General features: G+C 41.9%; 1 protein-coding gene across 1 annotated transcript; it reads left to right on the forward strand.

Moving 5' to 3' along the window:
• Positions 1-5785: 5785 nt before the first annotated feature.
• Positions 5786-15388, forward strand: RFC2 (replication factor C subunit 2). Its single transcript, XM_065418366.1, has 10 exons — positions 5786-5850; positions 6959-7000; positions 7414-7520; positions 8523-8624; positions 9317-9417; positions 11209-11366; positions 11709-11774; positions 12438-12518; positions 13830-13943; positions 15061-15388. Exons 1-10 carry the CDS (start codon positions 5800-5802, stop codon positions 15169-15171), a joined length of 933 nt encoding a protein of 310 aa, XP_065274438.1. The 5' UTR covers positions 5786-5799; the 3' UTR covers positions 15172-15388.

Raw genomic sequence — 15388 nt, forward strand, 5'->3', positions numbered from 1 at the left:
ATTTGCAGTGAATATATTTTCACAGCACAGTAGTTCCATGTGGTCTAAGCCTGAGGCTTTCTGCTCCTAAGAGTGTCTAGGGAAAAGTGTTGATATTGTTGATCGGGTTTGCTCCTTCCCATTATTAAATGCCATATGGTTTTGGTTGTATTTGCACGTGAGCTGTGCAGTCAGATCTTTGAGGGTTTGGTTAGGACATCAAGAACATCTCCTCCTCCAAAGCAGGGACATGGATAAACAAGGAACCAAAACCTTTAGAAACAATAACCCATTTTCTGGTCTGACAGGGGACCTGACATGGTCCTGCTGTACCCACCCCTACCCTGAGGATCATGACTGAGGCTCCCTAGGACTGTGTTTTCTCTCATATATGATTTTTCCAATTTTTTTATTATGATACCAGTTTGTACTTTTCTCTGTAGTATCCTGGTTAGATGCTGAAGGCTGCTTATTTTTTCCCTTCTTTAGGGTGTTTGCTTGTAACTGGACCTTGAATTACAGCTCTACCTGCTACATTCACGTGTTGTTTTTTTTCCAGGCTTCTTCATATTAAACAAGTTCTGCCATTTTGACACTGAACTGGATAGAGTTGTACCCTGAATTTGGTCCAGGAGCCTAATAAAGAGGCCAGCTTAGCAACGGTTGAAATTGTGGCAGGGAAATTATGGTTTTAAAAGGTCCAGTTCAAGGGGTTCTGATGTCCTAGGGAACCTAGCAAAAGTCCACTTTTCAACCTGCCCCAAATCACCACAGTTACAAGCAACCCTTAACATTCTTCTGCCCTAAATGAGTGCCCATTCTGCCTTTATGGCAAAGGCAAAGCCATCCCTGGTACCAAACTACTGGATCACCATGGATCTGAAAGAGGTTACTGCTCTTAACAGAAGCCTGGATGCCTGTATATAGGCTGCACAGGGCTACTACAGAACACTGTACGCCAAAGAAATATGTTAATTGCATTTAGCTAGTGGAATGATATCATGCAAGCTGTCATCATGCACTCAGCAACAGTTCTTCTGTATGGTTTTCCACAGTGCCTTTGGGTGCAAATTTGCAGCAATACTGCACACATAATGGGAAAATGAACGTCGGCCAGGAAATTCTATCTTATCTGAAGGTTGGCACCTCCTAAGAGTGCAACACCTGTTGAATTTGGCAAGAAACCAAAGCACAATCCACTGTTTTGTACCGTGGGAGCACTCTGACCAGCAGCACTCAGTCAGTTCAATGTATCTGCATTATCTCACTCTAGTGAGTAGGCTCGTTACAAAGTGGTTTAATGAGCTACCCCCCAAAGACAAAGCTACCCCCCAAAGACAAATAAAACAAATGCATTGACTGCCTAACTCTAGTGAGTATATAGTAAATTACTATAACTATGCATTCAGTTATCAATAGTGATGGGAACAGTGCAAACACTGAAAAAAGATTGACAGACAGATAAATAGGAGAGGCTTGTCCTGTCTCTGTCAGCCATATATTGCTTCCTTAATAAGTTTATTAATTTACTGCCCTTGAAAATCTGACCCAAAGTGACTTGCACAGTAAGTCTGTGTCAGACTTGTATCAGAATCCACAATCTCTTAGGTGTCATATCACTCAAACTCACTTCTCTTTCTATATTTTAATCAGTAATTCAGACTCATACATTTGTTGGGTTTTTTGGTCAGTTGCTGCCTTACCTGGGATACATCAAGCTATACAGAGATCCTACTTCTGCAGAGACTATATGGCTCTCTGACTCTTCGCACAACAAAACACTGACCTGAGCATGAAGTTTAACTACTGAGATTTGTAAATATAATTTTAAAAGGTGGGTATCCGTCTCCTCAAAGATCACAGCCAATTCTGAATTTCTAAACAAGGGAACATTACATTCCCGATTTTTTTCTCCCCATCAGTCTAATTCCATTGACCTTGAGTGGAGTTGCTACTTATTTACAACAGGAGAAAATCATAATCAAGCCTTCTATTTCCAATTTTTTTTAAATGAAAATGTGTCTGACTCTGTCATGGCTCGCCGCTTACACCCATACAAAATGCTACTGTTCTGATTTGTCTAAAGGCAGCACCCAGGACTCCCAATTACTCGAACACCAGCTCAACCCTCTCGCTCATGCTCCCACCTAAGGGGTGGCACCAGAATCTAGGAGTCCTGGTTGTCAGTCCTCTGCTCCTGGCATGAGCAGAGAACCCAGGAGTCCTGGCTCCCAGTCTCTGCAGTGGAAACAGCGCAGGAGTCCTGGCTCCCAATCCCTCTGCGGTGGAAAATAGAACCCAGGAGTCCTGGCTCCCAGTCCTTCTGCGGTGGAAAATAGAACCCAGGAGTCCTGGCTCCCAGTCCTTCTGCGGTGGAAAATAGGACCCAGGAGTCCTGGCTCCCAGTCCCTCTGCGGTGGAAAATAGAACCCAGGAGTCCTGGCTCCCAGTCCTTCTGCGGTGGAAAATAGGACCCAGGAGTCCTGGCTCCCAGTCCCTCTGCGGTGGAAACAGCGCAGGAGCCCTGGCTCCCAGTGGGCACAGAACCCAGGAGTCCTGGCTCCCAATCCTTCTGCGGTGGAAAATAGGACCCAGGAGTCCTGGTTCCCCACCCCGTGCTCTGTCCCTCAGGTCCCCCACGTAGGTACCCAGGAGTCCCCGTGCCGGGGCATGGGGGGGGGGTGAACACGGAGCCCCCTTAAGGCTGCCATGGAGACCCGGGCAGGAGGCCGCGCAGCCCCGACCGGGCGCCGCCTCTCTTAAGGTGGCCGCTGGCTCGGCGGCGCGGCTCGGCAGTGACAGGGCGAGGGGGCGGCGCTACCGCCCGGCTGGCGGGAAGGGGAGGCGGCCGCGGCCGGCATGGAAGTGGAGATGGCGGAGGCTGAGAGGCCTGGGCCGCGAGACGGGGAGAAGCGGGGAGCGGCCGACGCCCCTGCGGCCTCCGGCAGCGGCCACTACGAGCTGCCCTGGTGAGAGCGGGGCCGGGGCTAGTGAAGGGGAGAGCCGGGGAGGGAAGGAGGGAGACGGACGGGGATTGCCCGGGGGCGGGGGCTGTAGGGCGCGCCTGGGCCTGGCGCTGTTGGGGGGGGGAATCTGGGGGCTTGGGGCGTTGGAGGGGGAGTTGGGGTCTCCTGGCAGCTGGGGCCCCTTGAGGGAACGGGGGTCCCCAGCTGCAGTAAGGAGGGAGGGAGATAGATCTGCTATTGATTGGGGGGGTTGCCCTGGGGATCCCCTTAACTGGGGGTGCAGCTCTGCCAGCATCTGGGGCCGGCTGGGGCCGCCCCATTACGCTCAATATCATGTAACACTTCCTTAGCCCCCATCACCCTAATGTGCTCTGGGGGTGTCCCGCTGCCTGCACAACCTCACGGACATGCAGCTGGCTCTGGGGTGGGGAGAGGCAGCTAACCCCAGCATTGCTGCACAGCGAGTGGATGCAGCTTTGGCCAGAGATACGGTGGCAACAAATCCATAAGGAAAGGCTCATGTGCATATTAAAGTCTGGACCTGAAGCACCGCAGTGTATGGAACTGAAGCCTGAAAGAGCGGCATCCTTGCTGTAATGAGCTGGCCACTATGCAAACACCACTGCCTGCTATTAGAGAGCGGCAGCTAAAATTGTTAGTGGCTGTCAGTCCACTTCACTGACAGATGTAATGGCTCTGCACCTGTGGCTTCCATGGGAACATACATTTTGCTCTCTTATCTCTGGTTTGTGTAGCCCAATATCACCCATAACTGATGCTTCTGAGAAAAGGATGCTAGGCAGAATTATAAAAGGCCCATAGCCAGATGTGCAACACCATAAATAGGGTGGATGATTCCTTTTTGCCCTCACAAGTACTCTGGTCATTGATTATTTTTGTAATTTGCATAGCTGCACAAGTTATTAAGGTCATAAAATGATCAAATCCCAAGCCATCCTGCAGCTTGAAGTTCATGTCTGGCGCTACCATTTGAGAGTTCAATTTTGTTGTCACATGTGATTTGCTGATGCACATGGTACCTCTAAAGCAGTCACATCGCTGCAAGGTTTTCTGTACATGGCCATAAACTGTTGCAGCAAAACAAGTGTATTACTCCTTGGATATTACTTGTGGCCAAAGTCCAACTTGCATAATTACGTTATTTTCCTATACCTAAAATGTTGTATAGTGTAGATGTACACTAGCAAACAGTTGTTGCATTCCATCCTAGAAAGTGGATGAAGGAATCCCTTTATCCTTTGTATATCATTTAAAAGGACATCATCAACTCAAAATCTAGTCAGTTTGATAAATAATTAAAAGTTTCAGGTACTACACCTGCCCATGTGTCCCTTTGCCAGTTTTTGTGGCCTGCAGCTTTTAAATGGTTCTGTTTTGTGAAAAAACAAACATCCAAATAGCACAACAGATGGCAGTGTGGTCTAGTGAATAGGTCACTGAATTGGGTGTCAGAAGGCTTAGGCACTGACCTGAACAAGTCACTTCATCTCTCTGCCTGTGTTCCCCTCCTGCCTTGCCTATTTACATTTTAAATACTCTGGGGCAGATACTGTCTCTTACTGTGTGTTAGTACCGGGCCTAACACAATGGGACCCTGAACTCAGTTAGTCCTCTAGGTACTACTATAATACAGATCATGACAATAAAGAGGGTAAACTGAAACTGACAGCATGCTGTCATGTGCACAAAGTAAACAAACTGAAAAATAAGAATCTCTAATGTTTTCCTACTCTAACAATCGTAGGGGCTATACTTGTGGCAGTAATAATTTTTTTAAATACTTAGTGTGACGGCCTTGGGCTTTGTTTGTTCTAAGCTGATGGTGCTCTTCTAAGTTAGCAGATGCTTTGGAATTCTTTAGGAGGAGGAGTGCCATATAAGTGTAAGAGGCCATTAAACACTGCTGTCATTCTGCATGAGGGTAGAACCAAAATGATTTACCAGATATTTATACTGAGTTCTGTTTGCAGACTATGGTGTCTTGCTTGTGGTATAAACTAGGCAAAATGAGGACATGCTCATATGGCCCTGATCCTACAAATGGCATAAGCTTTCGTGGGTGAATGCCCACTTCGTCACATGCATCCGACGAAGTGGGCATTCACCCACGAAAGCTTATGCTCCAATACATCTGTTAGTCTTAAAGGTGCCACAGGACTCTCTGTTGCTTTTTACAGATCCAGACTAACACGGCTACCCCTCTGATACTTGACAACAATTAGATTGCTACCCAGCATAGGATTACAGGCCACATTGCATTTGTATATAATGTTTATTTAGAATCCAGCATTTTTTAATTATCTGAAGGGTGTAAACCCTAATCCTGCAATTGATAGTGTTCAGTGCAGCAGTTCAGCCTTATGCTATCAGTTGCAGGGTAGGGGGGCCTAAGTGTCATGTATGCAAATCAGTGTACAGCAGTTAAATAAATTTCTCATCATCCTTCTTTGTCCTTTACAAAAAAATCAGTCAGTTTATAATGATGAAATAAACAATCATTTGGTAAGATAAATTACTGTGACGGAATACAGTCAAAGGATCAGCATCTCCTCCCTTTGCATTTAGCAGCACCCGAAGATTATCAAATGGCTGTGTTCTAATATATTGACATATTTAAAATATTTATTGAATGTTTGCTCTTAATCACGTGAGCAATCTGCATGTAAGTTTCCTTTGAAGATGTCAAAAATCCTCAAGAAATTTAGACATTAACTTCAAACACTTCCAATTATTTTATACTAATTGAATCTTGATTAGTGTAAAACATGATCTAAATTAGATATGTCTAATGTTTTGGGATTTGTTTTTAAATAGGGTTGAAAAATACAGACCTATGAAGCTATCTGAAATAGTTGGGAATGAAGACACTGTGAGCAGACTGGAGGTATGTAGTTTGCTTTTTTATAACAAAAACAAATTGTCATCTTGTATTTATTTTGTATTGTTTTACTATACAATTCTGCTTAAAGCCCCAATTCAGGAAAACATTTAAGCCAAGTTTAACGTTTACCTCTATTCAGGAAATCACTTAAATGTTTTTTCCTTCAATGGGATTTAAGCCGGTACTTAAGAGTAAAGCATGTGCTCGAGTGTTGTCCTTTTCAGTAAGTATGCTTTCCCGAATCAGGGCCAAAGTTTATTCATTTAAACTTACTATCGATTTGTCTAGTTTTGATGTGGTTCAGAAAATTAAATTAGTGCCCTGCATGTTAATTGTAATCATTACTAAACATAGTTTGCATTACAACTGACTTTACTTTGTATCTTCCTACAGATATATTTGTTGTTTTTCTAGAGTTTTAAGTCAGGTGAAAAATATTTTCATTGTAGTCATCCTGACAAACTACTGTAGTTTGTAACAGAAATGTTCACTGATGTTGTGGTCATACAAAGTTATACTCAGTTTTGTATACATAAACATACTCAACTTATTTAAATTGTACTATTCTGTCGTGTGTGTGTACTTGAAATTTGGAATGACCATTTTAACAGCCTCCTTGGGGGTTACTCTAAGAGGAAGTGTTGTTTAATGGTTAGAATGTGGGACTGGTAGTCAGTATTCCGGAGTTCAATTCCCAGATTTGCTAGTGACTTATCACAATGTTGTTGGTTTTTAAATGGATGGAAGGAAAATGCAAGGATACTAAAAACCTCAGGTTAGATGAACCGTTTTAAGTATGACAGGACTCTGCACACAAAGGGTTAATATAAAGGATCAAGTAAGGAAACCTGAAGTAAGTAAGGGACCTGAAGAAGAGCTCTGTGAAACTCACAAGTTTGTATCTTCCACAAACAGAAGGGGGTCAATTAAAAGATTTCTTTATTTACTGTCTCTCTCAAGTAAGACGTATGAAAATGATACGGCGGGGTAAAAATTAAAGTAAGAGGGGAGGAAGTGAATGAGGAGTTTTTAATTCCAATTATGAAAAATGGTAGTATGTAGGAATTACTCTCCAATTTTCTGGCCAAGTAATCACTCATTTTTTTCCTAGGTTTTTGCAAGGGAGGGAAATGTACCAAATATTATAATTGCTGTAAGTATTTTTGTGTTGCACCATATTTCTTCTTGCTGTATTTTTGTTCTCTATTGGCGGTGTCGGTTCAGGATGGTAAACAGGCTCTCTCTAGTTGCATTGGTCCGTGAGTCTGTTGGTAAGGGAGACCTTAATTGTACAGCCAAAGAGCAGTATTTTTGTTTAATCCATAATTGTCCCAGATACACACCCTCATGCTCCAGGGGGTTAGGTTTTGTCCCATAACTGCAAGGTTTCTTGCACTCTTCTCTGAAGCATCTAGTACTGTTAGAAGCAGGATATTAGACTCCATGGACTTCTCATATGAGTCTGTATAGGAATTCCTGTGTTTTTGTTACTGCTAACAGAACACAGTAGCCAGAAAATGCAACTCACTTTAATGATATAATACTTAAAATTCATTGTATTCATAGGGTCCTCCAGGAACTGGTAAAACAACCAGTATCTTATGTTTGGCTCGTGCACTGCTTGGTCCTGCATTAAAGGATGCTGTTCTGGAACTGAATGCTTCAAATGACAGGTATGTATGAGAACTCCATAACTAAGTTTCAAATTAAGGAAGAAACACAACAAACTTCAAATGTTTTTACTTGAAATCTATATGCTTGTTAGATTAATGCTAGTAAGATTTCCAATATTTGTTTCTCAGTCTCTTCCCGCCTCCCTCCCCCCACAAAAGACTTAGGTGATCTTAGATGTTTTAAGGTCTCTTGTAGACATTATCCACTTCCTGTTTTGGGAACATTATAGATATTAATGGAATGGAATTGCAAAACATATGCAGATTATTAGGTCCTATGTAATCTAATTTCTGTCCAGAACTTCTCAAATTTATCCTAAAGAGCTCTCCTCCGTCTATTGTGCTCATAAAGTTCCCATTAACATTTAAAGGAAAATAATTTTATTTTGTGACGGAGGAAAGATTATTTGAGTTTAGGTATATAGGTGGTAGGAACCTCAAATACTAAAACAACAAGGAGTCCAGTGTTGGTTTTGTGGATACAGACTAACACTGCTACCGCCTGATACTCAAATACTAAAGATTGCTTTGTGGTGAAAGCTTATGGGCAGGAGAACTGGGTTATATTCCTGATTTTGCTAGAGATTTCCTTTATGATCTTAAGTAAGTTACTTAATTTCTCCCTATGTCATTTCCCTGGTTCACAAGGGTGTTTTAAGGCTTGCTTTGTGCGTAAGGGCTTGCCACACTACTGATTACTTTCAGGCTCTAAGTGCTTTGAGAACCTTTGCTGGAAGAGTGCAAGTATTTGTTCTGTCTTTATTGTTAACTTCAGTTACTGAGTAACTGTAGAACACTAAATTTTGTAACTTGAAACTGAACATCGAAGGATAATGAAATGTTTGCTCTTATTTTCCCCAAAACTATTTACAGTTCCCCTCAAATGTAAATAGTGTCCATTTTGTGTTAATGGAATGTAATTTTTTGCACTTCTTTCTTTAAATTGATGTGAAATACAAACTGGTGTGAGTGATCATTGAATGAATAAGATTATTGTTTCAGGGGCATTGATGTTGTGAGAAACAAAATCAAAATGTTTGCTCAGCAGAAGGTCACACTTCCCAAAGGTCGGCATAAGATAATCATCCTGGATGAAGCAGACAGGTACACTGTGTTTCTTTTGATCACAAATAACCCCTCAGAAGTGTTCTGCCTCCATGTTCTGAATAACTTGCATAAAATGCAAAGCTTCTATTATAAACCAATTTCAAGTTTAGGGTATTTTGCTAGCCTCTCAGAAGTAATTTAGTTGTGAATAGATGTCCATTTAACAGCACTCTTATCAGACTCTCTTCCAACAGAGGCTGCTGCATTTCAGAAATGTTTAGTATCTGAGAGAAGCACTTTAGGATTTGATGGGATGTAAAATAGCATCCAATTTACTGGCTATTTCTAAGCTCTCATTTGAAAAAGGGGTGACTGATATAGCATACATAGTCCTGCAGTAGATAATTCTATTTTAGCTTTCCTGGATGAAAAGGGGTTATGGGAAGATTGCTACATGTGCATCTACAGCTAGAGATCATTCTTCTAAATTTTGATGGCTTGGCTTTAATTGTGTAATATTTATATAATATTCAGAAATGGTATGTATTGGGGGGTGACTTGTTCCTGTAAGTTTCTGGATAAAGCTACTTAGCTTCCTAGTTGCCTAGCCAGAAGATCAAATAATTCACAAGGCAGTAGCTAATATAAATAGAAACTGTGAAGGTGGTATAAATATTTATTAGACTGCAGCTGGATGTTAGATAGTGAAGGGCAAAAGCCAACCTAACTACTTTTTTTTCCACCCCCAGCATGACCGATGGAGCACAGCAAGCATTGCGAAGAACAATGGAAATTTATTCCAAAACAACTCGCTTTGCACTTGCATGCAATGCCTCAGATAAAATCATAGGTAAAAGAAAGCTGTTAGTCTCTGTATACACCTTTATTACACCTCTTCCATGTTTACAGTTAGCTTCCTGCCGCTGTTAAAGTATGTGATGGTAAGGCCCCAAGATTGGAGCTCCCAAAGTCTCTTAAGTATAGCCATATGTCTGCCTTTGCTTGTACTTTCTTTGTAGAAGACTTTGGAGTTTGAGGCAAATCTTGATAAGTTCCGTAATACTAAACTTTTCAAGTTTAAATAAAGGTGGCCTGATTTTCATAGATGGGTGAGCATCTGTCTGCACACCACAAGAAGGTGTAGGTGCTCATCACCCCCCTTGAAAAAAATCTAGCTACCTATAAGCACCCATGTTCTCAAAAGTTAAGCACATTCCACTGGAGTAAACTCTCTGACCACCTATTCTCATAGTTAAGGAGGAAAAAACTTAGCACAGACAGATACAAACTATATCAGAAGTTAGCTGATCTAAGTAAAATGTTTTATCCCATTGTTCGGCTCCCTCTAAATATACTTAAAGTTGCAAGGTTATGTTAACTACTGTTGCATGGTGGACTATACGAGGTGCTGTCAGATTGTTCTGTTCATAGGGGCAGTTAAAAATCTAGTTTGTTAAAACAAGGGTGTCTTTTATTTTGGACATTGTCACAGGGTTCACTCACTGTTAGGGCACCTCCTCCTGATTGCTCTGGACATTAGCTCCTCCCAGCCTTATGCCCCCTTCTGCTGCTTGTTCACACACCCGACCACCTCTCTCTCCATGACTTGGCCCTTCAGCCAGGTTGCTGTAGTCCTCTCCTTCTGGGGTATCAAAGTCCCACTGGACAACTGTCCTTGGTAGTCTACAGCTCCTCTGCCTGGTCTGTGCCACTTCCCCAGTGGCTGGTAGGGAACCCAGGCCTGCCCGCTACTCCAGGTTCCAGTCCCGGGATCCTACAACCACCAGCCAACATCTGCACAGTTCCAAACCTTGCTACTGTTTCCCTGGGCTGCTCCTACTTTGCCTCTATCAGCCTCTTTTTCCACACTCCTCTGGGTACACGCTTCCTTCAGGGCTTCTATTCTCCCCCTGGTTTCCTCCTTTCCCTCTCAACAGCTAGAGAGTGACTGCCCGCCTCTATGCTGCAGCCCCTCTCTGCTGCCAGCTTCCTGCCTTTTTCATAGCCTCACCTGTTCCTTCTCAGCTGAGCTTTATTCCCAACGGGGGGTGGGGGTGGGAGTGGGGGTATGTGTGTGCTTATCCAGCCTAATTCCCCTCAGGGTGTACCCTATCCAGTTAATTGGCCCCCTTCTCTGCCTCATTAACCCTTTCAAGGCTGGTATGGGGTGAACACCCAGTCACAGTTACATTTCAGAACCAAATTTGGCCTTCGTATTAGCTTGCCGGAGACCTGGCCTTTGGTCTCAGTTGAAGAGCTCTGTGGCCAGAATCTAAGGGTATGTCTACACTGCAAAAAAACAACTCCTCTGCAGCTTCAAGTCTCAGATCACAGGTCAGCTGACTGGGGCTCGTGCTATGGGGCTAAAACTCCATCTATACTGCTAAATATACCTGACTCTGTGGCAGGTGGGGGTGCAGTACAGGTCCACTACCCACCACCATAAGTAGTGTGCATTGTAGACATACCCTCAGAGTGGGCTTTGACAGTGAAACTTTTCGATGTAAAAGGAAATCAGATTAAAGGGTGATGCAGAAATTTCACAGATGCCTTCTCCCAAGCTGAAAAAAGTAATCTTGGATGGATACTTAAGAAGACCAAGATGTTCCTCCTGCAAATGTCTCTCTCTCTCTCCCTTCAGAGCCAATCCAGTCTCGCTGTGCTGTGCTGCGCTACACCAAGCTGACAGATGCTCAGATCCTTGCAAGGTTAATGAAAATTGTTGAGAGAGAGAATGTACAATACACAGATGATGGACTGGAAGCCATTATCTTCACAGCACAGGGAGATATGAGACAGGTATTAAAACAAACCCAGCAAAAGAAAGGCCTTCTTACTGAAGTACAAAGCCTGGGGTTGTGGCCTTGCAGGCTTTAAGTTGTGGGAAGTAAAGGGGAGACAACATGATCTGCAGTACTCCAGTATACACTGTATGGTTTCGCTGAATTCTGAAATGGTTAGTCACTAGACCCTGCATCAATGGAAATTGAATGCTGACCTTTTAGAGTTTGTGCTATTGAATCATGGGAATGGTTGATATGGCAGCAGTTCCAAAAAAAAGTCTGCGCTTGACTCTGAGGAGGAGAACCAGAGGTAGAGCATTTCAGATAGTAATAGAAATGTTAATTTTACTCTTTACAGGCATTAAACAACTTGCAGTCCACATATTCTGGATTTGGCTTTATTAACAGTGAGAATGTATTTAAGGTTAGTAAAAGTTCTTATAGCAAGATGTGATTGCTCAGTATTTGCACTGTAATGGGAACATACATAACATATTTTCTTCCTAGTTTTCAGTATCTGGCATTGTTCCCACACTAAAAATACTTGATATCTGGCAGCTTAACTAGATCAGACATTGGCCAGGACATGTAAAAGTTTGACATTGGTTTGTCAATTCCCAAGCAGTATTATGTCTTGAATAAGATTGCTACATTAAGCATAAGAGATGCATGCACCTTTTGAAAAGATTGTCACAAAGAGGTTTTTCCTTTAATGCTGGAGAAAGAATGCATCTGAATGTAAACTGACACAGCTGAGACCCATTGTCTGTATAACAAATAATCTTAATAGGACTTCTTTGAAATTCAGTGATAGTAACTAGTATGTATGATAGTCTAGTATGTTGGGTGCTTTGTACTTAGTGATATAAAGTCTGACTTAATGTTGGGTGAGTAATTATGTTACCAGCTAAGTTAGTCACTTAAAAATAAAATGTGTGGTGAATAACCTATATTATAGGGCTCTGTCAGATATAGCATTTAAACTATCAACTATATAGAAGACTATGAAAATTATTCAGGGTATTTGGGTGCAGGAGGGAATATGTGCATTGATGTTTCCTAAAATTCGAATTTCTCTTTGGTATAGGTGTGTGATGAGCCACACCCTCTGCTAGTGAAGGAAATGATACAGCACTGTGTGAATGCAAATATTGATGAAGCATACAAGGTGTGTATTTTAGTCTTTTGGGCACTTTCTCAACAGAATGCTCGCTTTTCAAAAGACTTTAGTTTGCCTTACTTTCCATCCAAAACAAAGGTAAAACTATACAAATGCAGATAAATTCATGAATATAAACATTTTTCATGTAAGGGAGCTTAATATGTAGAAATCCCGATAGCATGTATATTTCTACACTGAGGCATCTTTGTGATTGACTGGATCTAAATGTCTGAATACAAGTGACACCACATTAAGTGACACACTTTGTAATTCACACACTAATAGCTGCAACTCCACTTCTCGAAAATTTAGTAGGCAAGACAAGATAAGAGCTAGTTTCACTATCTGTATTTTCAAAGAACATACTACAGAGCCGTTACTGGTGTATTTTGATAAATGGAAAAAATCTGTTTCCAAGATAAATAAACAAAATACATCTTAAGCACTATCCTTGCTTTCAGTCTTCACTTGCAACTCATTCATAATTATGTGAATTATTTACTGGAGAGGATTAATAGGGTTCTGAAGTTTTACTCTAAATAGCCCTTCTGGCATCCATATGAGGTTCTCTTCCCCCCCCTCCTTTGGTGCGGTTTTTAATTTATACCTCTCTGCTTTTAGTTGTCAGACAGTCATGGTGTTTCCACTTGCAAAGGAAAACGTGTGTTCATTATAGAATCCCACCAATACTACTTTGTAATGTGGCTGGTGGAAAAAGGTTTTGGTCTAAATAACGTGTCTGTTCTCTGCTGGCCTCTGAAACAGCTCAATCCCAAACCTGGATTATTCTAACGGCACCATGAAGGGTACCAGTGAACTTGAGGGATTTTAATATAGCCTGTTTACCTTATGGTGGCAGATGTAGCTACTGTGTAACAATACTTGATATAAGTATTAGGGCAGTAGCAGCACCAGGAGCAAATAAATATTTGCTCTCATATCACTAAACAGGAAACTTGTTGTTGGTCAGTCTCAGTGTTCTGGTAAAAGGTGCTAAATATAGCAATAAAATATCAATGTATTCGTTTATAAATGGGAGACCATTGATACTGGCTCCCGAAATTTGCGGCTTGCCTCAGATGTAATTATGTCTAAGGTGGAAAAAAAAGTAACGACCAAAACAAGTACGAATGGCGTGTCCCTTTGGCACAAAACTGCTTGCTAGCACACGATGGAGATTACACCTCTTGCTTTAACATTAAAGAACTATATGCAGTTTCGCCATGTGGGAAATGATTGGTTTACAAGAATGACTACAAACTTAATCCACAACTTTTTTCCCCCCAGGGAAATTCACATTTGTTTTCTCCTGCACAGATTCTTGCCCACTTGTGGCGGCTTGGGTACTCACCAGAAGATATAGTTGGCAATATCTTCAGAGTGTGTAAAACCTTCCAAATGCCGGAGTATCTGAAATTGGAGTTCATCAAGGTTAGTGCTAGCCTCGTTATCACATTAGTCCTTTAAAAAAGAAAAAAGATTCCTACTAAAGGGACAGCCTCCGTTTGTTCTCCAAGATTTGCTAGTACTTAGTACAAAAGGTATCTAAACCTCTCACTGTGTTTCCCCTCCCACTGTTTTAAGAATAGTGAGAGTTTATTTATACTTTAACAATATCAGAGGGGTAGCCGTGTTAGTCTGGATCTGTAAAAAGCAACAAAGAGTCCTGTGGCACCTTATAGACTAACAGATGTATTGGAGCCTAAGCTTTCGTGGGCGAATACCCACTTCGTCAGATGCATGTGTCTGACGAAGTGGGTATTCACCCACGAAAGCTTAAGCTCCAATACATCTGTTAGTCTATAAGGTGCCACAGGACTCTTTTTGTTACTTTAACAATAAATGCCCATGGAAGCTCAAGGTGCCATATTTAATTAGACTTAGTCATAATATAATCCTATTCAAATAATGAATAAACTCAGCCGGCCACTACATCAAAGCTTCAAATAACCATTTCAGCCTTTGGCCCTGGAACATACACTCTCTTATTTCCCCTAAAACTGTCAAATAAATGGTTTTTGCAGCATGGCCAGGTGGTCATCAAGTCTGGGTTATTTCAGTAGCTTACTAAAGGTTAAATGGCATTGAGTTCTAATTTGACACGTGATAATCATTGTATGTCTTGGAATCAGACCCCGGAGGGTTAAATCCTGACCTCAGACACAGGCATAGTGCTTCCTTGAAGGAAAATGGGAGGGATATGCGTGCACCACAGAGCAGCATTTGACCTGATCTATCTGAAAGTTGTTGTATTGCCCTAGCATGGCTGGCTTCAAGAAGAAATAAGCCCTACAACTTAATTTTTCCTTCAGCTCAGGGAACTTGAGGCCAGCATTTTTGGAGCTGACGGGCAAGCTCTATTCTATATGGTGTAAATGTAATTTGTTAATGTCTGGGGACTCTGTACAACGTGTACTATCACAGGACAAAGTAGACAAGACAAACTACAAGTCAAAGTCTTCCACTAAAACTGCCTCCCTTTGCTGTAGAAATGTAGACAAAGCAGCAGAAAAAGCTGAAGTTTGACACCTAATATTTGTATTGCCAGGAAATTGGATATACTCACATGAAGGTAGCAGAAGGGGTGAATTCTCTCTTGCAGATGGCTGGACTGCTTGCCAGGCTCTGTCAGAAGACGGCTGCTCCTGCAGAAAGTTAAATGGAGTATTTTACTGGACTGCAATTATAGCCTTGATTCTGGAAGTATGAGGTTACAGTGTTTAAGGCCAGCTGCTATCTGCATACTTGAACCTCGTGTATATAGTAAATTCTGAATTCAGTGAGCTTATTCTCTGTTCTTGCTGAACCTGAAAATGAAAGCCAGCATTTGTTTTTAAATTACTTTGTACTTTTTTTAGGCCAAATAAACTTAAAAT

The sequence above is a fragment of the Emys orbicularis genome, chromosome 17, assembly GCF_028017835.1.
Source record: "Emys orbicularis isolate rEmyOrb1 chromosome 17, rEmyOrb1.hap1, whole genome shotgun sequence".
Lineage (NCBI taxonomy): Eukaryota > Metazoa > Chordata > Testudines > Emydidae > Emys > Emys orbicularis.

What these genes read in the sequence shown, in the direction of transcription:
- RFC2 (XM_065418366.1), top strand. Translation starts at nt 5,800, where the DNA reads ATGAAGCTATCTGAAATAGTTGGGAATGAAGACACTGTGAGCAGACTG. An exon ending in TGCCTCAGATAAAATCATAG is followed by an intron (nt 9,418 to 11,208) that starts GTAAAAGAAAGC and finishes CTCTCCCTTCAG; the next exon opens with AGCCAATCCAGTCTCGCTGT. An exon ending in ACAGTGAGAATGTATTTAAG is followed by an intron (nt 11,775 to 12,437) that starts GTTAGTAAAAGT and finishes TCTTTGGTATAG; the next exon opens with GTGTGTGATGAGCCACACCC.